General features: G+C 28.1%; 3 protein-coding genes across 9 annotated transcripts; 1 reads left to right on the top strand and 2 right to left on the bottom strand.

Annotated features, from left to right (window-relative positions):
- Positions 1-388: 388 nt before the first annotated feature.
- LOC413942 (acyl-CoA synthetase short-chain family member 3, mitochondrial) lies at positions 389-6,314 on the bottom strand. Of its 2 annotated transcripts, XM_397379.7 has the most exons (12): positions 6,094-6,175; positions 4,466-4,631; positions 4,043-4,332; positions 3,766-3,862; positions 3,461-3,669; positions 2,764-2,992; positions 2,352-2,462; positions 2,016-2,215; positions 1,758-1,903; positions 1,403-1,625; positions 1,079-1,254; positions 389-883 (listed from the first exon to the last, which is right to left on the bottom strand). In XM_397379.7, exons 1-12 carry the CDS (start codon positions 6,173-6,175, stop codon positions 788-790), a joined length of 2,025 nt encoding a protein of 674 aa, XP_397379.4. In that variant the 3' UTR covers positions 389-787. The 2 variants fall into 2 exon arrangements, with proteins under 2 accessions (XP_397379.4, XP_006566615.1); XM_006566552.3 differs by lacking the exon at positions 1,079-1,254 and having other exon boundaries at positions 6,094-6,314.
- Positions 6,315-7,803: 1,489 nt separating this feature from the next.
- Positions 7,804-14,224, top strand: LOC726861 (myosuppressin). Of its 2 annotated transcripts, XM_006566551.3 has the most exons (3): positions 7,804-8,178; positions 13,456-13,670; positions 13,796-14,221. In XM_006566551.3, exons 2-3 carry the CDS (start codon positions 13,457-13,459, stop codon positions 13,882-13,884), a joined length of 303 nt encoding a protein of 100 aa, XP_006566614.1. In that variant the 5' UTR covers positions 7,804-8,178; position 13,456; the 3' UTR covers positions 13,885-14,221. The 2 variants fall into 2 exon arrangements, with proteins under 2 accessions (XP_006566614.1, XP_006566613.2); XM_006566550.3 differs by lacking the exon at positions 7,804-8,178 and having other exon boundaries at positions 13,796-14,224.
- Positions 13,508-24,238, bottom strand: LOC726875 (C2 domain-containing protein 5). 5 transcript variants are annotated; one of them, XR_003305694.1, is made up of 17 exons: positions 23,874-24,238; positions 23,466-23,740; positions 22,853-23,250; positions 22,653-22,793; positions 22,354-22,570; positions 22,162-22,281; positions 18,643-21,194; positions 18,169-18,321; positions 17,904-18,072; positions 17,031-17,820; positions 16,656-16,973; positions 16,386-16,584; positions 16,123-16,292; positions 15,932-16,057; positions 15,663-15,809; positions 15,361-15,588; positions 13,508-13,638 (listed from the first exon to the last, which is right to left on the bottom strand). XR_003305694.1 is itself a non-coding variant. In XM_026443875.1 (16 exons), the coding sequence occupies exons 3-16, from the start codon at positions 23,220-23,222 to the stop codon at positions 15,502-15,504; spliced, it is 5,559 nt and encodes a 1,852-aa protein (XP_026299660.1). In that variant the 5' UTR covers positions 23,223-23,250; positions 23,466-23,740; positions 23,874-24,238; the 3' UTR covers positions 14,512-15,501. The 5 variants fall into 5 exon arrangements, 4 of the variants coding, with proteins under 4 accessions (XP_026299660.1, XP_026299662.1, XP_026299661.1 ...); XM_026443875.1 differs by lacking the exon at positions 13,508-13,638 and having other exon boundaries at positions 14,512-15,588; XM_026443877.1 differs by lacking the exon at positions 13,508-13,638 and having other exon boundaries at positions 14,512-15,588; positions 22,856-23,250.
- Between the last annotated feature and the right edge of the window lie 66 nt (positions 24,239-24,304).

The following is a 24,304-nucleotide window of genomic DNA, read 5'->3' as shown; positions in this document are numbered from 1 at the left end:
TATTCTCTTTTACATTTTACGTTTATTATTATTCTTTTATTTCATTATGTATTTACATCAAATCTGTTCTAACTAACAAAACAGGAATTCAAAGGAGAGAAAAAAAAAAAAAAAAAAAAGTAATTTTATTGCTATAAATTGTTTGGCAACGTTTGTTTTATGGTTGTTATATTTTTTAAATTGTTAATATTACAGTCGAAACATTAAAAAAAATTGCTGATATATTTTTTCTTTTCTTTTTCTTATTATTACCAAAATTTCAGTAATACAGAAAAATTAGCATGAAATGTTTAATATGTATAATCCATAAACGAAGGTGCATTATTTTGTAGAATGAATTTTTTATTTATTTATTTATTTATTTATTATTGTTATTTTTTTTTTTTTTTTTTTTTTTTTTTTTTTTTTTTTTTTTGCTATAATATTATAAAACAGTTCCTGCGTGTGGTTTTTGTCTAAGATCTAAAATAAATTATATTTGAAGTTTAAAATTATAACATTGTAACATAAAAGGCCTAACTGATGAGCCAAAATTATACAAGTTGCTTAGATTTCGACTTAATTTAACTATTTACGACGATTAAGTCTAAATGCAAAATCTTAATGCAATAGATATAATAATAATAATTATGAATTATAAAATCAAATTTTTCGACACGTAATTTTTTCAAAAACACTCTTTTTACACGTGTCAATCATGCCATTACGTAGTAGGTTTATTACATTTTATATATGGTTATGAAAAACATTTATAATAAAAAATGATAAAAGTTTTAAGTAACACTTATCATTGAGGATCCGGTGCCAGTTTAGCATAACCGAGCTTCTGAAGCACCTCTTTGATCTCGACATATACCGATGCATCTTCTATTGTACTTGATATCTGGAAAGAAAAGAAAGGATATTTTACTTTTATCGGCGAGTGAAGTTAGTGAAATGAATAAATAATGTACTCTTATGTTGTAATGTGAAAAATGGGAATTTCATTCTTCTCGATTTTAATTATTTTTTTGTCTCAACACGGAAAAAAGCAATCGAACTGATTTATCATTTATAGCTTCCCATAAAATTCATTTACCTTGAACAATCTGGAACGAGCTAAATTAGCAATAGATTTACGAATTATTTTCCCTGAACGTGTTCGAGGCAATGCGCTCACAGCGGCGGCTATTCTGAAAGACGCTATGGGACCGATTAAACTTCTTACTCGTGCTATTAGTTCGTCATTAATCTGTTTTTCATTTTTCGTCGCTTCTATAAAGAAAAAGAAAGGAAGAAAGAAAAGAAAAAAAAAGGAAAAAAAAAAAAGAAAGAAAGAAAGAAAGAAAAGATATACATATATATATATATATTTCCTATTGTTCAAACAATAAGCAAAAGCATTTTTGTAAATATCATTCACCTTGTTTCATTATATAAAGACATAAAGGTATTTCTCCTTTAGTCGGATCTGGAACACCGATCACTGCAGCGTCTACCACATCCGAATGAGTTAAGATGACATCTTCCAGTGCTGATGTGGACAATCTGTGACCAGCAACATTGATAACATCGTCATCACGTGCCATCACATAAACGTATCCAAATTCATCTTTATAGCCAACATCCATAGTGTCGTAGTAACCCTGAATTATTATTTTTCATCAACAATATGTATTTTCTAAATATAATATATGTAGAATCGAAATCGGTAAGAAATTTCACATCAGTAAGAAATGAATGAGAAAAAAAAAAAAAAAGAAAGGAGAAAAACTCACTGGATATCTGGAAAAGTATATTTCTTTAAATTTCTTATCGTTGTGATAAAGAGTTGACACGCACCCGGGTGGTAATGGTAATTTTATAACGATTCTCCCTAATTCGTGAGCTTCTGCCTCGTTGCTGTTCTCCCGTAATATGTCGACTATGTTGGATGGAAATTTTTTCTCACGTTCATTTAATTGTTCATTTTTTTTCAAACACACATTCATATATACATATATATATATGTGTGTAACATCATGTTGAAAACTCACTGTGATAACCAGGAATTGGGAGACCTGTACTGTATTTCGGTAAACCAGGATTATGCCCGTATCCCAGGCACAACGCTGTGATAGGATGGCCTGTTTCCGTTTGCCACCAATTGTTCAAAATTGGCACTTTGAAAGCTTTCTCCGCCCAGATTTTCGTCTCGTAGTCGCAAAATTCTCCAGCAACGAATATAGTTTTCAAACTATACATATATATATTTATATATAAGAAGAAAGCAAATATTAATGTATTTTTTTAATAAAATTTTAATCGTAAAAAGTATAATTTATAATGGTGAAAAATTATATATCGATACCGTTGTTATAAAGAATACGTACGATTTCATAGAGTATTTTCGACTCAATGATAAATCAGGATCTGCACGTCTTATAATGCGAAGTGCGGTGGGCACGCAAAACAATGCATTCACGTTGTGTTGATCGATCACTCTACGGAAAAAAAGAAAAAAAGAAAAAAAAATGAAAGAATTTTTTCAAGATATTAAACGAATTCAAATGTATTTTTGTTAAAAAAAGAAAAAAATTAATAAATAATTAAGAAAAAATTAATAAGCACATTCACAAATAAAATTTAATTTAATTTAATTAATTAGATTGATTATTCTTATTCAATAACATTAATAAAATTCAAATCACGAAATACTATAAATAACATTTCATTTACATACATTTTTATTTGTATTTATTTAACTGTTAAATAAAATCTTTGTTACATATTTAAATTCCCCACCTGAAGTATTGTGCCGCGTCTGGTGTCCTATCAGGTTTTCCCTCATACATTACGCTGGTTATACCATAAAGCAAAGGCCCGTAACAAATGTAAGAGTGTCCAACAACCCATCCCATGTCTGAAGCCACCCACCAAACGGAATCTTTGTTCATACCATAAACCGTTTTCATTGTCCAACAGAGAGCGACCAGATGTCCACCGACTGTTCTTAAAATTCCTTTCGGTTGACCTTTAATAAAAAAAAAAGAAAGTTGGACTCATTTCTCTAATACAATATATTTTATAAAACTTAATTTTATTATATACTTTTATTGTCCTGATAAATTTTTTTTACACTCTCCATTTCGAACAGCGAATATATAATTAAAAATACATGACGCCGGTTCATTTAACCAGTTAATGACTTTTGCTGCGCATAATATGAATTTTTCTGTGTATTTAGTACAAAATTTAACAGTGAGTAAAATTTACATCATATTATTCAAAGTTAATGAGTTTCGATAGAATAATGGATTGAAAATAATTTGGAACAGCAACTTTGAAACAGAAACGTGTATTCAATGATATAAAGAAAGGCAAACTTTTCATAATAATAATAATAATAATAATAAATTTTCCTTTCATTCAGTTACTGATACAATTAATAATTACTTCAATAAAAATCAATATATTATATTTTCTAATAAAATAGAAATACCTGTTGTCCCTGAAGTATACATAATGTACAAAGGCGCGTTTGCCTCAACTGGTTCACATGGATGAGGTTTTGATCTCTTTATCACTTCATCCCAATCGAATTGATCTTCCAAAAGAGGACTCTCCCAGATGTTTCTCCTTTGAAATATGATGCATTGTGGTTTCTTTACAGATATGAGGTTCATAGCGCCATTTAACATATCCGTGTATCTGTATTTAGAGTAAAGTATGTATGTATCAATTATGAATTTTCATAGTATAGAAATATAATATGCAAATTTAAAAAAAAAAGATAAAAAATTATACCGAACGATCTTGGAAGGTTCTATACCACAGCTAGCTGCAATTATTACTTTTGGTTTTGCATGATTTATTCTAATAGCCAATTCGTTCGCGGCAAATCCTAAAATAAATATAAATACAAAAATTTTTTCAATTCTATATAATCTTAAATAAATATTATTTCTATCTTCAGTATACACATAGAATAATTTCTAGAAACAAAAATAGTATAAATTAATATATTCTTCTCCCAAAAATAAAGTAATATATAATTTGAGAAATCTTGAATTTAGATTTTTACCGCCAAATACAACAGAGTGGATCGCGCCAAGTCGTGTAGTAGCTAAAATTGCCATTATGGTTTCAGGAATCAGTGGCATATAAATAATCACCACGTCGCCTTTGCCCACACCCATATTAGCTAACACTCCAGCTAATAAAGATACCTTTTTTAAAAGTTCATTATAAGTTATTTTTTGAATTGTTGATGTTTGGGGACTGTCATGAATTAATGCTACTTTATTTCCGTTTCCGGCTAAAATGTGTCGATCTACTGCATTGTAGCAGGCATTCAATTCTCCGCCGATAAACCTATACGGAAGAAAAAATTTTTAAAAATTTAAAAAAAAATAAAGATCGATATATTAGAATGTTTAATTTTTAAAAATTAAAAAAAAATAAAGATCGATATATTAGAATGTTTTAATAACAAACAAATTATTACCATTTTGTAAATGGTTGTTTAGTGTTATCCAATACTTTTTTCCATGGTTTACTCCAATCTATGCACTGTGCAACATTTCCCCAAAATTTTTCTGGATTCTCCAAAGATTCTTTATAACTTTCATCATATTTCGGACAAGAAATGTGATGGCAATTAATTATATAATCTATAAAAAAAAGTATGTTCGAAAAATATTAGTAAATTCTAATATATATATATATCTTTATACCTATGATAATTAGAATAGAAAAAGTGAGCCATCTATCGTCATTTTAAAAAAATTATTAATATCCTATATAATTCTAGCGTATATACTTTTATTTTTATATATTATTTATAAATAGATATTATAAAAATAATTAGAAAAATTATTTTCAAACAATATAATAAAATTAATAAATAAATATTTTTTTTAGTAAAAAATTTACTTGGAAGTAATTTAGAAATAAAGATGTCGTTTCCTGTCAATTTTAGTAACTAAATAACTAGTAAATATCATAGAGGAAGAGAAGATCGTTTAAACTTGTTTGAATTAACTGATTATCGAGTTAACAGAAAATTTAATTTCTCGTTAAAATTAAAATTAAAATTTATTAGAAAATGTTTCTTGTGGTAAATATTACTAATAGAAAAATTACAAATTCTGCAATTTTAGAAACCTTAAATCTTGGTTTGTAACTATTGGTATGTAACCCTCATCTTTCTTGAACTTAATCACATTGGTAATCTGCGTTATGTGATCGCGTATCATGAATATTTAAATGATGCTTTTTTACTGATATTCTTGATTAATGAATAATTTATTGCAAGTCGTTTTAAGTTCGTAGCAATTTTTTATGCTCTCCACGTTTATGTATACATCATGGATTACGAAAATCGTGTGAAAACAATTTGAATACATTGTTACAAAATATTCACGATCGATTATATGTAAAAATTTGTTCAAAATGATGTTATTAACAACATTTTCAAATTTATCGATATTAATAAGGTGATGCTACATTCGATACATTATATTCGATACATTCATCTAATTTTACTTATATTATTCCTTCCTTTCTCTCTCTATCTCTCAATCTACGTATCTAATTATCTATTTATCTATCTCATTCTGGTATTTGATTATACGTCAACGTTTAGTAGTTGCATCTAGAAAATAGCAGCTGCGTTAGATAATTTCATTAAAACAACGAGTATTATCCGTGGATTTAACAATGAAATTTCGATATTCGCGAAACGGAAATTCTTACACCTATTGCGTCGACATTAATCGTGCTAGGGAGTGAAAACGTTTCCAACATCCAGAAATCTAATTACTTATAAAACGTGTCGCAAATATACGCTGCCGGTTATTAGAAAAAACACCTGAGTTCAATGGAGAAAATTAGTTCTAGCCCGTTAGCAATTTTATAATAATAAAAAACGGTTTGGTTTTCTTTGTTTTCATTCCTCTTTTCTTTTTTCATCGAAAGATTAACGTCGTTCATAAAACTTCTTTCTTTAAATGAAAAACAGACACGACGTATTTAAGATATATATTCGCAATTTAAATATCATTCTTATTTTTTTTTTTTAAATAATTTCGATTTTATTTAATCAAAATAATGTTAAAATATAAAAATATTTACCCGATCCGTCGGTGTTTTGCAAATCCTTCGAATTAACGGCGATTAACGGTGAAAAGCTCATTTTGCTCGAGATGTGTGACATAGGACAATAGACGGAATGTAATAACACTTTTAAACCCACTTTGAAAATGAAAAACCCACTTATGATAGATTTTCTTAAAAATGCGTCACGATTGTTGAAAATATTCTGTAAATCACATTACAAACCTATCGAATAATATAAAGTGACATTGTTACGCGGTATGTTTATTTGAATGAATTTGATCCAAGGGTCATTGCATTTAATTTAAGAAAAAATTAAAATTTTAAATTTAAGAAAAACACATGATATTAAATGATAAAAATCATCTACCAATGAAATGAAATTGCGATTTAACAATTTTATTTTTTTTTCTCTTACAGAGATTTCCTCTTAAGAAATTATATGAATTTTATATTGAATTTTTGCAATCTAATTCATATTCCTCTTTATTGGAACACGTTATATATTTGAGATCATTGATTATAAATTTTGTCGTAAAGATGTCGTTAACCATGCCATACGAAATTATTCTTTCGAAAAATCGGATTCCTCTGTGAACTTTGATCTGGAGAAGCGAATTTGGACAGACTTCATCTCGTATTTTTTGCTTCAGTGGTCCTCTTTGATTCGAATTCCACCTTGACCGTCTAACACATTGGAAAATTGTGAAAAGAATATCCATTCTGGCATATAAAGAATTGTGAAAACATTCTGATTGCTGGGGAAATTGACATTTCGTTTGTTTCAGTTTCTTTCTTTAAAAAAAAAAAAAAGAAAAGAAAATGAAAAAAAGAATGAAAATCATACTCGTGGCAAACATTATATTTCCTCGTTTTTCTTCACATCTATATTTTATCAGCAATATTTCAAATATTAAAGAAATAATTATATTATTAAGTTTATGTAGTCATAGCTAATCCTTATTCATTGTTACTTTATTATAAACAATAAATAAGTAATATAATTTAATATTTAATATTGCATAAATATAAATGTTTTTAATTCCATACAAAAATACAATTCTTTAATTTAATTTACTTCTAAATCAAATATCTCTTTATAGGACACGAAGAAAATAAAAAAGATATACAAATATGTATAAATTATTATGCTATATTATCATCTATGGAATGAGTTTCATAAAAAGTATATGTTCAACAATTGGTATAAGCGTAACATTAAGTTAGGTTAGGTTCTTCTTATGCATTCCTTACATATTCAATGAAATAGTATTGAGAGGTATCTAAAAAAGATTAAAAAGTATAATTGAGGAAAAAGGGAGGATATTAAAATTCTATGATGTGACATAAAAAGTTCCATTAATTCGTTGTTTTATTGTTTCATTGTCTTCCCATTAATTATGACTTTTATCATCTCGTTAAATTTATTACTTGATCAATAAATAACTTGATCATCTTGATCACAATAATCAAGAGAGAACAATTTACAAATAAGAGAAATGGAAAAACAATTGATGAACAAACGGTTGAAAAAAGTAGTATCGAGGAGGAGAGGTATTAACAAAAGTACAAGTAAAATTAATCAAGAGTTAATTTCTCTTGTCACCAAACTTGTGCTGTTTCGAGCAACTATCTGACCGTTAAAAATCTCGTTTCCAGGTTGTGCGCTGAAGCAAGAAAACTGAGTGAAAACAAAGAGGAAGGAAGGAAGGGGGGGGAGAAGAGGAAGTATGGAGTTAAGAAGAACCCTCTCTTTCATTGCGCAACCACCACCAACCATTTTCATAAAATTTTTATTCAACGTGTCTACGGGAAAATTGAAAATGTACGTCAACAAGTGAGACAAGAGGGTGTGAAATGTTGAAATGCGCATGGCCGTGGTAACGGCGCGTATTTAAGGGCTGATCCTTGGCGAATCTCGTCACTATCATCGTATCCTTGGATCTTAACACCGGTATATACGGTATATCAACCACTTATTCTCGTATTCACCTCTCATCACGAAGTGATCCAGTGAGTCTGGAATATCTGGAACGTTCGCCCACAGTTATTACACTGTTCGTGCAATATCTCTGGACCCCCACGTTTGTGAACAGGCAACAGGTTAGCGGTATTTACTCCTGATGTTTGTATTGTTGTATTTGTCTAATTCGATCGCCCTCAATGTAATAAAATGGCGAAAATCGTTGAGGATAATTGAATAATTTTGATTCCAATACGTTTTATTATTGATAAATAATAATAGAAAGTATGGGCGAAGGATCTCCAAGGCTCTCTTCGTTTGTTGCATGGGAAAACTTGTCACGTCACTCTATCCAACTTTTTAATCAATTTTTTTTTTTTTAAATCGAGTTACAAATCAGTTTTTCTTTAATCTGTTCAATCAAGTTACAAACCGGCTTTCTATTAATCTTCTCTTTAAGACTTTGATCTAGTTTTTAATTGGAGTTTAGTTTTTATTAAATATTTTCAAGCTCACTCATACTTTATGTACATAAATCTGTATCGTATCGTTTTGGTATATATTTTAATTGTGATCAAAAATAAGCTTTTATTCCAAATTTATTAATTTTGGTTGAAACGTTCTATCTCAAGAGAATCTTCTTGTCCTTGTAAAAGAAGTGGAAAAAGTACTTACATATTCGCATATGAACAAAATTCCTAACTTTCTACATCCTTCAAACTGTATAACTTCTATCTGTATTATTTGAAATTTAGAAAAACATTTAGATCTTGGATCACAAAGAATATGAAATGAATTTTTTATTTTACAATTTATTTCTCATTTTGAAAAAAAGAAACAAAAGTTTTTCATATGATCTTTCGATTTTTCCCCTCACATTATACAGATAGAATTGAGAAATGTGTTTTGATGTTTACACGCAATCAAATTATTTATGATTGTCAAGATTATCCTTGTTCACATTTCATCACTGTTACATCATTTTTATTGCACATGAATTATAATTTCCTCCCTTATAAATTCCGTTTTAGCATAGAATTTATGGTCGAAATTCAAAATTCAATTTCATCACAACCGTATCCATCCATTGAACTTTCAGACAACAGATTAAAACTTCTAATTCATAAGGTTTAAATTTAATTCCTTATTAAATTACATTATATTACATTATAATCTTTCATTTAAATCTTTGTAATCCTGCACCACCAATGTTCAATTCATTCATAAAGATTTGTTTAAAATTAGGAATTTAATTTGAATTTATTATTAGATAATTATCCGTGTGAATCTATTTACTATTAAATTAATGCAAAGCATATATTAAAAAAAAAATGTATGCATATATGTATGTAAATGTATGAAAATTTATAAATATTTAATTTATGTACATAAATATATATTTTATATTTATCAATATTTATAAATATTTGATAATTGAAATTAAGAAGAAGGAGAAAAATTGTTTTATTAATTTTTTTTACTAGAAATCTATTTTTATAAGAGATTGCATTTAAAAGGACATTTTCCTTTTTAAAGGAAGAAAAATGCGATTCAGATAGAGAATTTTCATTCAAACTATTGGATTGTAGGTACCGTAAGGGTTGTAAGCGTTCCTGTGCGTCGCTGACATTCCGGACAGCTGTTTAGTGTAACGTGAATAAGAAGATGGTGCGATCAAGTATTTCTCGATTTCTTCGATCGAAAACACTCTCAGAATTCTCTCCTTTCTTATTACATTCCAAGCATCGTTTCTACACAAATACCTTTTACACTTGTTTTATCACCAAGAATTTTACTATTTTTGTACATTTTACTATTTTTATATTTATCCTATTATTTCTACATTCACACATAAAAGTATATATTCAATATTTTGCTTATTAATTATTTTTAATTCTTATCCCTTGCATTTTTTTTTTTCTTTTTCTTATAAAATCTTTTCAAATTCCTGTTCCAGTTATCCTGTTCCCAGCATACAATTGAACAGCCAATTGAACAGCGTGCGACGATATTTCAGATACAAACTCAATTAAGAACTGACATTCATTTCCTTTTAGAATTTCTCGATCGATCAGTCATAAGAGAGCAGAGAGCGATTTCTCATCGAATGCTTGTCAAAATTTACATAAAACTTCGCGTGCACGATTCCCAACTGCGAGCTTTTGCACAGCTTTCCCCCCCTCCCCCCTCGCAATTATTATTATTATTATTCACTTTACTTCCGATCATTGGTTCCTCCCCTCCCTCCCTCCGTCCGCATCTTTAATATTAATAAAAAAGATGAAAGGAAGTCGGGGAAAAAATCGTAGAAAAATGATAAATTATTGAAAATATATACATCAATGAATTTTGATTAAAAAAAAAACTGATTAGAATGAACATGAAAGAGACGATATTTAAATCGGGTGAGAAAATGAATTGGAAATTTCTTTTCCACACATTATTGTAATTTTACGACTCAACGTTTATTTTTCTTACGTAAATCGGTTATCTGATAAATTTAATTATTCAGTTATTTCTTTCATAAAACAAGAAAGAATCGAGTCGTCGTCTCGTGTACGTGTGTATATATATGTATATGCACGTTTCATTATTTCATCGTTCTTTTTATTATCACAGAGGTAAAAAGTAATAGGGAATCGTAAAAACGCACGATGCGTTCCTCGCGTTTTATCGATGTTGGAAGAGGAACTATGATGTTAAGTAGTAAATACCGGTTTAAGTCAGACGTTTCCGTGAGTCTCGCGCATTTTCTCCTTCAACGGAGAAGGAGCCGTATAAAACTTGCATTCATTTGTACATCTTCCCATTTACTTTTATCGTATTGTGCAAGGCAATTGGAAATATTTAAAGAAATAAAAAAAGTGTCTTGTGAATGTTTCAAACAATGTTAAAAGTTAATTTTCTAATATTAGTTTTCATATATATATATATATATATATACATAGTATATATTTTTCCCTATTAAATTAACAGAAGGAACGATTCTAGTTACCAAAAGGATATCACGTGACTTTTGTAACCCAATTACCGTCCACTGTTTTATATGAAACGAATTAAAAGCGTAGGGGTTTTTGAAAGTTTTATGAAATTGGGAAGAGAATGTGAACAAATTGAAATTTATTAAACGCCATGATACCGATAAAAATGGCTCCCGTCGTAAAATTATACGTACGTTTTTCTTGTTAAACAAAAGTATCTCTCTTTTTGAATTTTTATATTCTTTTTTTTTCAAAGGTGGTAAAAAAAAATATTAAGCACATTTTACGACACAATTTACTGTTGCCGTTTATTCTTTTGGGTGTTGCAATTAAAGTTTAATTATTAGATATAGGTTATTTAATTAACGGTAACGGGAATGGAAGAAGGAGAAGAAGATATAATTTCTTGATATTCGGCCACACGAAATATATAAGATCACCGGAACGATTCGAACTAATTCCATTCCGATGATTAATTATTGGTACATGTCCAAATTATTTACGCGTTCCGTTTATCACCTCGTTATTACGAGATGAAGGAATTCGAGATAAAATATTTATTTTATTTCTCTTTTCGCCTCTGATCCATTTATTGGCTCCACGATTTATTACTTTTTTTTTTTTTATTGTAATTGAAGATTCATAATTAAGTTTAATCAAGTGTTTCTACAACTGATTAATTGATCCTTCCAATAAAAAAATTTTTCATTACATCAGAAAATGTTTGAATTGCTTAATTTAAGTTTTTTAAAGAAGATTTACTCGGATAATCGATTTTTTATTTAAACAATTATTCATACAGAAAATAAATTTCAATTCTTCCGTTAAACTGAAGAAGCTAGCTATATCCCCTACTTCGAGGATACGATATTTAAACTGATTGAACACGAGTAAAAGTACAAAAGGATTCAAATTCAATTTTCAATTCGATCTCATTTCTAAAAGTTTTGTCGCTTACTATTTTCTTTATCCTACATTCTTTAATTGTGAGTTGAAGGAATACATAAGTAATAAAGTAAGGATAATAATAATTATGATTATGTTATTTTTAAAATTCACTTTCGAACGAAAATCTTTTCTACATCCAGACTTCTATGAATCAATTGATATCTATCCAAGATAAACACGTCAAGTGTTTCACGATGACTCATTGTCAACGATTCGTCCCCCAGGAGAATATGTTTCAAGTACCAAACAATTAATCAAATCGATGATAAGATCAAGTGGGTATATCAAGCTTTTTTTTTGTTTGCACATTAGATTAATTTTCTTCATCTCGAAATCTCTCACAATCCTTTAAATCTTTCCTTCCAATCGAAATGGATGATAAACGTATCTCTTATTCTTCTTTTTTTTTCGTTCAACAGGTATTTAAACATTCCTCGTGCTCCTCGCCGATTTAACTCGTCGCCTCGTTTTCTTCTTCTTCTTCGACGACGTCGGATTCGACTCCCGCGGTGTTCGTTTTATATTTAGTTACGAACGGATTGAAAAACTGCTAAACATTCCGGTCACGTAACACCGGTAATACGATTTGCCGACTTTGAGCTCGCTTCTTAGATCACATTCGGATGTCCCGTTTGCTCCGATATTCCGATTCCGTTTTGTGTAACGCAATACTCCCTTTTCGTATTTCCAAACACTCGGCAAAATAGTTGGAAATCCTTGGAAAACAATTCCTCTACGAGATGCGTCCTGTTTTTTTTTAAATTGTTGGAGAACTGAATGAAAATATTTTTTTTTTTTTTATAAATTTTTATCAGAGACAGTTTTATTATTTGTTTAAAAAGTGGAGAGAGAGAGAGAGAGAGAGAGAGAGAGAGAGAGAGAGAGAGAGAGAGAGAGAGAGAGAGAGAGAGAGTTTTTCTCTAATTTTGTTTTTTTTTTTTAATATATTTAAAAATATTTATAAAATTCATAATTTTTTTGAACGAGAGATTGTTGTACGAATTTTATAAATTTTACGATTTCTATAATTTTTTAACTTACTTAGGATTATAGAAGATATTGGTCCACGCTTTTTCCATCGAGATAATTTGATTAAAAATATGTCATTGCACCATTAACGGTGTACTTGTTACTGGAAAATTGATTTCCCTCGTGGACTGGTCCGCGTATTCATAAGTAACAAACTAATTTTCTTGTCGCTGAAAAATCTACTTCTTCTTGTTTTTAATTCGAACTTTCCCCATTCGAATTATGCACGTAATATTGTCGAAGAGTTTTACATTAATTTATATATATATAGAGAGACACATTGGGATCCCAATTTAATTAATCATTTAAGAAATCCAATTGAACATTAATTACATCACAGTTTAAAGATAATACAATAAAGAAATATATTTTGATAAAAATTTATATTTTATTTTATTTCATTATAAATGATAATTTTTTACATTTATGTTAAAAATACATATTCTATCTTTTTACAAGCATGATGGGTTCAACAATTGTCATCCTTTTTTCAATGACGACCATGGCAATATTCTGCAACAATGTCTTGGCAGCTTTACCAACCCAATGTAATCCTGGTTTCCTTGATGATCTCCCTCCAAGGATCCGCAAAGTCTGTGTCGCACTTTCCAGGATATACGAGCTTGGTTCAGAAATGGAGAGCTACATTGGTGACAAGGAAAATCATATAACAGGTGTCTCTTTTATTTTATGTAATGTTTTAAATTAAAAAAAAAATATATATATATATATATATTAAAGAAGAAGAAAGAAGGAAAGTAATATAACGTAATCGTGATAAAAAAATTATATTTTATAGGCTTTCACGAGAGCATCCCGTTATTAGACAGTGGAGTGAAAAGACAAGATGTCGACCACGTGTTTCTACGCTTTGGAAGACGTCGTTAGACACAGCGCAAATGATATTTCGCACATGAAAGAATCAAACAGTTCAATTCATCGTTCGAGCTATGAAAAAAATGTCTGCGGATCCATTTCGAGATTCTTATTTGTGCTTTTTTCTTCCTAAATCTATTCGTAATGATAAGCATACAAAAGTAATGGGTGTTTAATGAAATCACGACGAGTTATTTGTGTATCGTGCGACTTTTGATTTTATTTAGAAATTATTTAAAAAAGTTCATCTTTTCTCTCTTATAAATAAATTCTATAGTGAAAGCAGTAACAACTTGGACTAATAAAAAATTATTTATTTTTGCTTTTAGTCAATCTTTTTTATTTTATCATATATTTTACGAATATTTTATTATTAACATTTATATTTTTAAATTATATCTTTATAATATTAAAGTATTATTAGGAAATATTAAAAATAATTAATTCTAAATATTATTTTATAGTATATTAATCATTTATTAATATTCAAAGTTATAATAAAGTTACAAACTGAATATTATTTTGTGTCACTGAAAAATAAAAAAAAACCCTAGTTTCTCTTTTCTTTTTTAAGTAAATAAAAATATTTTAAGTAAATAAAAATATTTTAAAACAATATTTAATAGATAAATTAAGAAATTTAATTAGATGACAATCTTTTATTTAATCACATTATAACATAAGGAATTATTCATGATTGTGTCATAATAAAAAACAAACACATTTTACATTTATCGCGTGATTTAAATTTCGCACAATAAGTATTAGATTGATAAAAACAAATCAGTACGATAACATAAACAACGATCAAATATAAAGAATTAGAGATGCATGCATAACAATCCAAATGTACAAGATATCTTTTAAACCATACACTATTAAGGATTCTAATTTTGTACATCTTATGCAGTTCTACAATCTTAAAAGGTTAAAAGATTGTAAGACTTAAATTATTTCTCTTCATCGAGAACGCTTGTACAATTTTTTTTATTATTCTAATATCTAATCAATTTAACTTAATTTGCTAAATCTTTAAATGTTTACTGACAAATTCATTTTTATAAACCGATATTTATTCTTGTTACCTTCCGAAAAAAATAAACATTTATCCACATCAACAGCGATCACCATAACCTTTTTGCAGAATTTAAAATGTCTACTTATATTTTATTATTTTTGCATTAAAAAAAAATTAAATTCCATTCAAATGTCTGAATTATACAATTTACCTGCAAGAATTATTTACTTCGTTGGACGAAAGAATTATTTGTAAATTTATGTACAATTCGGAAGGCACCCAATTACCGAAACTACATATTTTTATATTTCTTTAAAAGATATTTCTAAAATCGTGCTTAATCGAACATGTGCGTCTTGTAATAGAATTATCGATTTTGTTAATGAAAGCCGCTTGATTAAATGTACGAAATTTCATGAACTTATCTACGTTATCGTATTCGTACACTAGAAATTCGAATATTTACAAACCCTATACTATCACGGGATTACGAGATACGAGTCCGTCCAAGACGACTAATGAAGTTCATCGATCAAAGAGAAGTCAAATTTTCGACGTTGCTTCTCAGAGTAAGGTTGTAGCTATGGAGGTGCAGAATGTGGAGGTTGGGGTCAGCAATTTGAAACTCCACACTGTTTTTCATCCGCGAAATACGATACAGATACTACATCTCCACCAACATTTATCAAACATTGACCCTACGATGTAATTTCTTTTAATTTTATATGATCAAATGAATTTGATAAAACATAAAAAAAATTGTTATACGTACTTGGTTTTTATGTGGACTGTGAAGAAGTACACATTTAGTCATAAAAAACGCTACCATTGCATTACCTCCCAAAGCTGTAATATGCGCGCGAACGATTGCTAAAATTTCCATTACGAAACTATGAGTAAATCCACTTAGACCTCCATTCTATATCAGAAAGAAAATTATTAATTTTTATTAATTTACTAATTTCTATATATATATATATATATATATATATATATATATATATATATATATATATATATTCATATCACAAGAATATTAACTTCTCTAATAGATGTGCTTTCACGAATGAAGAAGAAGTTTAAATTTCCTAAATATCTTTCTATACGACCACCTGGTAAGTAAGACAAAGGTGTTATATCTACACCATATCTTCCCTTTAAAGGCACCTACATATAATAAATCATTTTAATTATATGTTCTAAAATAATTCTTCTAATATCAATATATTTACATGTTTGTGTCTACGCGTTGTATGAATTTTGGAACGTAATGGAGAACGAGTCCGAGATTTCAATGATGGCATACTATGTAAGGTAGTTAAATTTAGATTACTGCTAGATGCATTATCCGATGAAACTTCTGTATGATCCACATCAAGATTAAATATCATATCAGTATCATCTAAATATATCATAATTTTATTATTATATATGATAATCATTATTATACTTAAATAATACTTAAATAATATTTAACTAAAACTAAGATTTCTACCTAATTTTTTAACTTGATCTTTACTTGCAGAATGGCTTATCATTTTTTTTTTAGATTTATTCATTTTTATTGGATCTCCTAATCCAAGAGCCATACCAATTACTGTAAATTGTATTTCATCTGGTTCAGGAAGTGCTAACTTAAATTGCATATCACATAGGGCACAAGGGATCATTCTTCTTAATTTAAAATATACAGACTAAAAAAATCAATCAATTAATTTTTAATTGAAAAAATAATTCTAGTAAATAAATAACAACAGAAAGATACCTGCAATAATCTGGCGAAAAATTTAGAAGGCATTGATGCAAATTGTCCAGCAGGAATTTTTGTTCTTGAAATTTGAGTAAACATTTGTAAATTCCTCACGATTTCTAAATCATCTAAACCAGGAATTGTTTGAGTATTTACTACATGGAAATCCTCTGGGGGTCTGTCATCCATCAATAACGATATTCTATCCATATCTTCAATATCATCTACTTCTAATACACAAGTATCTCTTGGACCCACACTAAAATCTAAATCCGGTAAATCATCGTCTGATTCATCAGTATCAGAAGTTGTAACTCGTCCATTTTCAATATCCTGAAAAAATTAATTTATTTATATTATTTAATTTTAAAAATAATTAATAACACTTACTCCAACAGGTTTGAGTCGATAAAACTCTCTGTTCTGTTTAACTGTTTCAACTAAAGTTTTCTGAATTTCAGCTAATTGCTCTTCTTTATGCCAAGAATTTCCAGACGCAATTTGTGGGATAGAGGGCGTAGGTAATGCAGTTAAAAAAACAGCTGTACCCACGGCCATACCAATAATTAATCGTTCTCCAACAGAAACTTGTAGCTTTAAACCAAATATCGCATTCATTCCTTTAACCTTTAATTTATTTAAGAGTAAACTATGTAATTCATATTCTAAAAATGGCAAGCAATCTGATATCTCCTTCGCATTTAATTCTCCTCTAAGATCCTTTTTAGCTTTACATGCAGTAGCTTGAATGATACATCCTCGACCGATCGTTAAAAGATTTTCTGGTAACTCTATAGTAGTAAACATTACATCCGGTACTCTGGCACGTTTACATATAGCGCATTTTGAAACATTTACGCGAAATGGAACACTTGCTTCATTATATGGCAAATGACATAGACTACATTTGCTTTGAAATTGAATCTCATGATCTCTACTTTCTGAAATATGCCTTGTTTTGCTGGTTTGTATCAAATTTGGTACAGATGTATCTGTATCACTTTTTTCTACTTTTACAGGTACAGATTTTTGTTGAGCTTTTTCACGTTCTGCTTCCGTGGGATTAGCACCGGATCCTGATTGTCCTTTACTGATAAAAACATTGTCTGATTCCTGGTTTGAACTATGAAGATTGATTATTGCTGCAGTGCCGTATGCATTTAACACACAAACATCATCGCTACAAAGAGATAATCCTCTTACTTCAAGCAATATCATAAGATCATTATAAAATAAACTTAAATTTTAAATTTTAATTTTTACCAAATACTAGTTTCCTCTCTATAACCGATAACTACATTACATGCTAATGCTCTGGCATGCGAACGAACTTCCATTCTGACTTCTTTCCACCAAGCATCGCGACTTTCAGGTTCTTCTAAATTACTGATTCTTTCAAGAAGTTTCACTGATCTTGAACTTACAAGACCACCTGTCTCAAAATACATACTTTATGATTCAATTTATTTGTATAAAAAAATAAAATTGTAAAAAAACATAAAGCAAAATATTTAATTGAAATCCTTACCGATATGCAAAATAAATCCTGATGGATACTGTTGCATTGTAATAAATGGATATTCTAGCATTTCAAATGCATCTTGATTCATGGTTCGTATTACGGCAGTCGAAGTTTTTAATAATCCAGTCACTGATCTATCATTTGCTCCAAATGAATTGCCTATAATATTCTAATTGTTATAAAAAAAGAAACTAATCTAAAAACAAAATGTTCACTTTTAAAAAAAAAAAAAATCTCATAAAGTGATATAAAAGTGGAAATTCTAATTCACTTTATGAGTCACCAGTTGCAAATTTGAAATTTAATCTATAATAAATTATCTACAAATCAATGGATTTCACAATTAAAGTGAAATCAATCATAGTATTATCAATAACAATTATATAAATTATAATATTAAATTACAATTCAAATATTTTAAAGAAAGATGCATTTATTTTAATAATAGTATGTAATTAATGTATAATTAAGAAAGTTTACCTTTTGGAGTAACACTCAAATCAGAATCACTGGATCTTCGATGCAATGAAGCAGTGGGTTGTGCCTTAGTTGTTGGTAACTGACATACTTTTGAGACCATAGGAGGAACAGCCGGAAGTGGATAAGATGGACTTAGAGATGCCTCATCTTGTTGCCTATGATTGGGGGAAGGAGGGGACACATACGAGTTGCAAGTTATATTAGCAGTGTTAGTAATATTAGTTAATTCTTGATCTAATATTTCTCTTATATTACAAATGCTATGATTCTCATGTACCACATGATCTACAGATGTAGATGACATTGAATAGTTAGTATCTTTTGGCTTTAGTTGCTTCAGTTCTATAATATTATTATTATTTTTAAATGAATTGTTGCTATGAGTATCTAAAATTAATTCTCTTGTAGAAACGTCGCATAGATTGACTGTAGATCTTTTGGTTATGAAACTATCTTTTGAAGAAAATGATTCAGTTGTTCTGCATAAATGTGATTGAACTAATGGATCATGAATGATTATACTTTCAAGAGAGGAATTATAGGAAGAGGTATCAGGTGTAATTAATGTAGGTACAGATTTATTTAAAAAAAAATCTTTAGAAAACGAAGGCACGCGCATAATTTTTGCATGTTTGTTATTTTGGAAACGTTTTCTTAAAAACTGATTATGCAAATTTTGAGAAGATAAATTCCGAGAATTAAAATTTTTATTATATAATTTATTTCGTTTTTTCTTTCTTAAATAACTATCATTATCGTTATGATGAGACGAATGTACCATCATTTTCGTATCAATTATTTTAATCAAATCTAACATACGTCGTTGTCTATCCTTATGCAAATCAAAAATTTCATTACCAGAAGACTGTATCAAACTTTCAATGCTAGATGAAGTTTTTAATATAACTTCTGGACTTAATTTTTTGTTTATATCTTCTCTATTTGATTTTATATTAGAGAATTGATACTGTTGTAATGATGGAAGTGATTGTGTTGATAAAGTCAATTTTAATATTTCGCATTCCTCTAATCTTTCAAAATGTTGTTTATTTTTAAAAGAATCTTGCAAAGTGATTTCATCCACTTGTTCGATTATAGAAGGAAATTTTTGATCTTTATCAATTTGTTTATGCATTTCTATTTTATCTTTATTCTCAATGTCACTTAGCATCGAACATGTAGGTATTGATACTTCAGAATTATCAGCATAAAATAATTCATCATCTTTCGTATTGTTTGCATTCGTCGAAGTATGTTCAGATTCTTCTTTTATAGAAATTTTATTGCATTCTTTAAATTTTTCAGAATCAGTAACAAAAATAGTTAATTTTTTTGCTGAATCAACAACTGAAGAATCAGATTCTTGAACTTTTGAGAAAAAAGGAGGTTGAATTTCTGTAGGCGTACTCATTGCAAGTGCAAAAGTGAAATCTTGCGAGATATCAGCATTTTGTTGCGAACTTGTTAGAACTTTTTCATTTTTCTTATCTTCATTAGAAAATGTTATTGTTTTTTGGGTATAATTTTTTTTATTTTCCGTAATTGTAAAATTAACATTATGTGTCAATATTTGATGCATAGATAAATATTTTGTAAATGAAGATGTACTTCGTTTGTGAAGAAGATACATATCACTATTTGTTTTTTGCAATCGTAATTGTGACAATTTTTTTTTTAATGGAGGATATGTATTGGCTCCACAAAATTTGTTAAATTCATTCATAGCTTCTATTTCTTCTTCAATTGAAAATTTTGAATCATTTAAAATATTGTAACTAGCACTATCAATCGAAGATTCATCTGAAAAGCTATTAGAGCTAGATGTATTTTCTTCAAATGAAGATTCATGTTCGTTTTTCATCTGTGTTTTCAGAGTTATATTATAAGTTTCATCTTTAAACTCTTCTTTATTTTCAATATTTTCCTTATATTTATCAATGCATTCTTTCATATTATCACACATAGAATATGTTATCGATTGATGATTTTCTTTAACATTTTCTAAAGGTATATTATGTATTGACTTTATCAGAGCTGTCACACCTGTTTTAATTGTATTGTCCTTAAATATTTTATCTTTTTTTGGATATTTAATATTTATAATAGAGGATCCAGTTAAACTATTTAATCGAGAATTAGATTTATTTTCTGTATCACTTGTATTGAATAATCTCTTCAAATTTTTACGAACATCCAATATATTTTTTGTATTTTCACCTCTTTCATCTTCCAATGCTAACATCATTCTTATAGATGGATCTTGAACGATTGATTCAGTTAAAATTGGATACGAAACTGTGGTTTTTCTTACATCATTTAATTTTGATGAGTTTTCAATAGATCTTGTATTGTTTAATTTACGACAAGGACATACAAATTTTCGTCGAGGACTTTTGGACAATTTTAAACGATGAGACCAATTATCCTTTATGCGCGTGGTTCGTGTTGCAGAAAAAGGATTAAGGATATTTGTGGAAGTAACGGGATATAGCGGCATATTCTCATCGAATCCTGTATGTTCCTTTCGTGCTTTGTGTTGTGAAAATAATGCCCTATATAGACACATGCAAATAGATAAAAACAAGAAAACCTAATTAGTTTGTATGAAAATTCCAATATTTTTCATTTAATTAGCGATTATAATTTTTTATCTCAATGATCAAAGTTGGATGCGCGTGTAGCATACCTAGTTATTCCAGTCTATTGTAGTGCTCCGTTTTCTATACACTTCGTCCTGGCTTTAATGCACGCGCATCAGACCTCGATCTAGCTTCTATATACCGGGTGTCCTAAAAAAATGATATGTTGATTAGAAGTTTATAAAATATTATTGCAACTTTTATAGTCTACATCTGTACACTGGCAAACTCATCGAGAAATGAAATTTCTTTTTATTAAAATAAATAATATATTATGTAAACAGAATATAGAAATAAAGATAAAAGTTCTAAAATATTTATATATTTTTGATGTAAGTAATAATTCTAAAGACATAGGACACCCAATAGAAGTTGAAATGAGATCTAATGCACTTGAATTATATGCCAGTGATATATAAATTATCAGAATCATTTTATTCATTTATACATAAACGCATCAGACTTTGAACTATTTAGAAATGAAATAATAAATATATATTAGTCAATAAATACGAAATATAACGTTAAAAAACTCTTTTTTAAATAATAAAAATTTAATAAATACATCACTATAAAAAAAATAAAATAATTAATATTTTAATGTCTTAAAATAATATTTAGAGCTATATTTTACATGCACTTAGTTAATAACAAGCAGTATAATAAAAATTTCTACAAAAAGTGCAAGATAAACTTCATTTCTCAGATTAAATAATCAGCATTATGATTCACAACACAGAACACTTTAATATATTTTTAGCATTATATTATAGAAGCACTTAAAGTTTAAAAATGTCAGGATTAGATCACAATGATGCAGAACTGATCTACAAAAAATTGAATTAAATGCAATATAATAAACAGTATTACATATACTTACTCTTCTATATTATCAGATGGAAGATTCAAAGTATCTTGCAATTTCACAAGTGTAACAGCTGTACCTATACCTCGAGCTACAATACCAGATTCACCTTCTAAATCAAAATTTTGTAAGTACCTAATTAAAAAAAAATAATTTAATAAAAATTTTATTTAATTAATATTCCAGTACTATAAATCTTTAATTTACCCAATAACAGCATTTCCACCAAGATCTAAAGCTTTCAATCCAATTTTTCTTTGAACTTCTCCACTCAATTTAAAAAATAATGTTTGTCTTGCCTCATTTGAAGCTCTGGGTGTTCTTATTTTATCAATCCATTTATATTCAGGATCGTCACTAACAACTAATTCTTCTACAAAACCATGTATACTTTGAGTATGATATCCATGAGGTATATTTGGTGCTGGAAGAATATTATATAATATAATATAATTATATTATAAAAAAATAATTTTTAATATTCAATAAATATTTTGTGTATTTACAATAAAAAAATTGTACTCCACAAGAGGATTGTCTGAATTTATTAAAATCAGAGAATAATTCTACTTTAACAATAATATTAACTTCACCACGAATTCCATGCATTGTATCATATACTGGTATCCATCCAGTCATAACAGAACCTGAAATAAAATTTTGTTAAATTTAATTGAACCTTTTAACGTAAAAAATAAATACATACCACCTTGAGATCCAGCATTAGTATTCATTGCAGCTTCTAATGTCCAAATATTTTTAACAGTAGGAGGAACACCAGGTAACAATAATGGATTTAAATTTATATAAACTTTTCCTATTGCATCATTTGCAGAATAAGTATCATGATCCATTAATCTGATCTGCAATGGCTCATCTTGCAGTTCAGAATCATCAACTTCAAATCTGTACCATTCTGAATTCCATTGGGGATTAAGTGATTTTCTACATACGTCCGTTTTAAATGTTATATTGCCAAATTTTAATTCGACATATGCATCCGTCGTATCACCAGAACGATCCATTACTGGCAGATTGCGACCCGCCAATATTTTCACTTTTATTTTGCCTGGCATCGTGACGGATAATATCTTCAATAAAATGCTGTAATTAATGTATTATAATTTTTACAATTATAAAAGAACAATTTAAACAATATGTTATTATTTTTAATCGAACAATAATGCATTTGTTTGTATATTTTAATAATAAAGGTTATGTTTTGATAATATAATTTTTTGAATGATAATTTAAGAAATATAATAAATAACTTATAATATACATATATAATTAATTATTATAAAAAAAATAATACTTACTTTCGTTAAAATAATCCATGAATTGTAACATGCGTTTTCACGTTATATTCATTTAATAAGCAAATTATTTGCCATAATATAAAATTTTAATTCCACTTATATAAATATTACATATATTATATTATAATCATTTTAACATAAATTGTTTAAAATTTCGTTAAGTAAAGTTGAACTGATGTTTGTTTACAATTACATCTTTCAAATGATACATTACGAGCTCATGTTATTTCACATAAAATTTCTTTAAATACAATAATAAATTTATTTCACACGTTCTATAATATACACAAAATGATATATAAACAATTTTTTGTTTATGAACAGCCATAAAATATATAAATTTCTACTAATAGTGTTAAATATTAATTTTATTGATTATTTCACTGTCGCTAATATTCTTAAGCTTACCCTATCGTTTTACCAATTACGTTTGAAATCCGAATATTATATGATAGAACATTATAATTGGAATTGGATAGTACCCAGATTATTGCTCTTTACGAAATTCATATGGTTTATCACGTTAAATGTAAAATATGGTTCAATTTAGAATTTCTTCTATATTGCAATTTCTATTTCAGGTTAAAAGACATTGCGAAAACTATTTTAGTTTCAAATTTATAACTTTATTACCCACTGAGTAATTTCAATCGATTATAACGTACAAGTAATTTAATGAAATTTACGTTATAAATTGATTCAAGATAGTCTTTTTTGCAAGATTATTTGATAACTATTTAAAATCTCTATTCGCGATATCTATATTTAAAAATACCTACGATATCTATATTTAAATATAATTAAATTAAATACAATTTCAATTTTTTCACTGCTATATT

This window comes from Apis mellifera, linkage group LG11, assembly GCF_003254395.2.
Source record: "Apis mellifera strain DH4 linkage group LG11, Amel_HAv3.1, whole genome shotgun sequence".
Lineage (NCBI taxonomy): Eukaryota > Metazoa > Arthropoda > Insecta > Hymenoptera > Apidae > Apis > Apis mellifera.
The sequence above is the reverse complement of the archived record's forward strand: the minus strand, read 5'-3'. Positions and strand labels throughout refer to the sequence as shown.

Bases quoted from the DNA above. Each gene is read 5' to 3' on its own strand.
- LOC413942 (XM_397379.7), bottom strand. From the start codon at position 6,175: ATGTCACACATCTCGAGCAAAATGAGCTTTTCACCGTTAATCGCCGTT. The intron at 3,670-3,765 runs GTATAATTTTTT...CTCTAAATACAG, and splicing joins GAACCTTCCAAGATCGTTCG to ATACACGGATATGTTAAATG. The intron at 2,216-2,351 runs GTACGTATTCTT...ATATATGTATAG, and splicing joins CGAAAATACTCTATGAAATC to TTTGAAAACTATATTCGTTG.
- LOC726861 (XM_006566550.3), top strand. From the start codon at position 13,457: ATGATGGGTTCAACAATTGTCATCCTTTTTTCAATGACGACCATGGCA. The intron at 13,671-13,795 runs GTGTCTCTTTTA...TATATTTTATAG, and splicing joins CAAGGAAAATCATATAACAG to GCTTTCACGAGAGCATCCCG.
- LOC726875 (XM_026443875.1), bottom strand. From the start codon at position 23,222: ATGCCAGGCAAAATAAAAGTGAAAATATTGGCGGGTCGCAATCTGCCA. The intron at 22,794-22,852 runs GTATGTATTTAT...ATTTTATTTCAG, and splicing joins TAATGCTGGATCTCAAGGTG to GTTCTGTTATGACTGGATGG. The intron at 16,974-17,030 runs GTAAGTGTTATT...TAATTTTTTCAG, and splicing joins ATCGACTCAAACCTGTTGGA to GATATTGAAAATGGACGAGT.